Source organism: Halyomorpha halys, unplaced genomic scaffold (genome assembly GCF_000696795.3).
Source record: "Halyomorpha halys isolate HHAL.00 unplaced genomic scaffold, Hhal_1.1 Scaffold65.1, whole genome shotgun sequence".
Classification (NCBI taxonomy): Eukaryota; Metazoa; Arthropoda; class Insecta; order Hemiptera; family Pentatomidae; genus Halyomorpha; species Halyomorpha halys.
The window spans coordinates 497,971-500,112 of NW_027109066.1; the positions used below are offsets into that span (position 1 = coordinate 497,971).

Below are 2,142 nucleotides of genomic sequence, written 5' to 3' on the forward strand. Positions count from 1 at the left end.
GTTATCTTCTCAAGTGTACTTATATTAATTACTTTATTATTAATTTTCTATTATATTTTACACTTTTCTGTATCCCCACTCATTTGGTATATTTTGTTTTTTAATTACTTACACACATTGTATCCCATTATTTTAATACTTTTCTTTTCCTTTGTTTTTCTGTCTGTTTATTTTTATTTTTTTTTTACTTTATTAATATTTCTTCTCCTCCTATTATGTATATTACAATTTATTGTTCACCTAATTTAAATACTTTTTTTACTATGTTTACTTTACAAATTATTTTCGTTATTGTGGCATAACTGCATCCCCACTCCTCCCAATACCAACCGTCACTTTGTTTTTGACTGCCGTCAAAACAGGTATGCATTCTGTCTCATCATTTGATTTGTATTTTTATTTCATCTCTTTATTTGTACTTTCTTTAAGATTTATTCTCTTATCTATCTGTTACTGTTAACCTTTTCATTTACTATTTGCAACCTTTAATTTTTCTTATTATATCTTACTTTTTTACATTTTATACCCCTGTTATTTTACACTTATGTTTTTTCCTTTTTGTAACTATAGTGTTTGTATCTTTTTTAGCCCTGACGAAGCCCTGCAACGTGGGGCGAAACGTTGGCTCAATAAAATAGTATAATTATCCACTATTTTAGTTTATTTTTACCGCACCCGGACCAGATTCCATTCATCTATACACACGGTCAATCAATGATCTTCCAGATATATTTTTCCCACAATGTACAAAGAGATATATATTTCCTACAATAAATTTAACTACTTATTTTAAGAAATGTTGCTTTTAAATTGCACGTAAATAGCTCTATTAGGGCCCATATTTTACCAAATTTACTCTACTTAAAATAATGTTCTCTTAGATTGTCTAGTAGTGTTGGTAGTTTTAAATAAATTGAGCTCCGAATGAAAATTATTTTTTTTACGTTTGAAAACAGCAGCCAGTTTTTATTCCCCCTACCTATACTTGGCAGACTGATCAATGTATACTAGTTTAATTATACATAGTTTTCATTAAATTGAGCAAGAATTAGGGTGAAATAACTGACAATTTTTTCCTCTGTGGCTCTTGTACTATTTGCAAGAAACAACTCAGTTATACGAACTATCAATCTGACTAAATTTTAATTATCAATTATAAATATAAATGTAAATTATGCGGTAATTAACTTACGATCAATAACGCAGTGGCCAGCCGTCAGTAAATACTTCTCTGTAACAATAACAGATCCGCAGATATGTGCCACCAAGTTACGCCTCCTCCTCTGTAAGGATGCTATGTACGGGACTATAGTGATTGAGACCTCATTCCCCCCAACTATTCGAAAGTCAGGAAGTTCATTCAAGGTTATATTAGCATTACAAAAGAGGATGTTTGATAGGAGAACAAATAATAGATTCGCCAAAATTATCATGTTATGAAAATGATTTAGGAATAGATACCAATGAATGTTACCAGCAACTGTTAACCAAGGTCGATATCAATATGTACATATGAACAGATTGAATATTGTTAATTAAAAAAAGTAATTCTCTGCCCTTGATTTGGATGAAAGGTTTTTGGAACAGTAAATAGCACTTCTTGATAATGTTAAAAAAAGGGCCCCCGAAACCCTACCAACATTACCCTTCCTTAAGTCCTTTCTTCTCGCCCTCCCCCCTTCTTTTTCTTTCTTTCTTGTTATTTTTACTTTATTTATTTAATTATTTATCTGTTCACAATTAATTACCTCGTGGAGGCCCCTCACCTCCAGTAAGTAAGTAAGGCAGTAATTTGTAAGGAAGTACTGTTACTCGACCGAAGGTTGTATAAGCAGGTGATTCAGATAGGTGGTCAGAATTTTTGTAATTATGGTTGTAAAATTTTTTACTACGCCAAAAGAGGCATTTCTGCCATTTTGTTTCGTACAGCCCAGTATAGTTTAGCTCTACCGATGTAACTCCCGTCTGCAGTCAAGTCCGCCGTTGCCGCAAGTTAAGGAACCGATATTATAAATTTAAACAATTGCCCCTTGCCCAACTATAGGTTCAGTCACTTTAGACGTATGGTTCCATATGTTCACATTCCCTTACAATTTTATAGAAAAAAGAACCCAATAAAAACGACTAGGTTCTAAGAGACCC

The 2,142-nt window shown here is 32.3% G+C and overlaps 1 protein-coding gene across 2 annotated transcripts in view; it reads right to left on the reverse strand.

The window, feature by feature from the left end:
- The window catches only part of LOC106692652 (trypsin-4), a 49,443-nt gene that overhangs the window by 15,758 nt on the left and 31,543 nt on the right, over positions 1-2,142 (reverse strand). Inside the window, exon 1 of one of the 2 annotated variants that reach the window (XM_014438711.3) lies at positions 1,193-1,586. The exons of the other annotated variant lie outside the window; for it this stretch is intronic. Coding sequence (XP_014294197.1) covers positions 1,193-1,433 — 241 coding nt within the window. The 5' untranslated portion in view covers positions 1,434-1,586. Of the gene's footprint in view, positions 1-1,192; positions 1,587-2,142 lie in introns of those variants that run through there. 2 annotated transcript variants of the gene reach the window in all.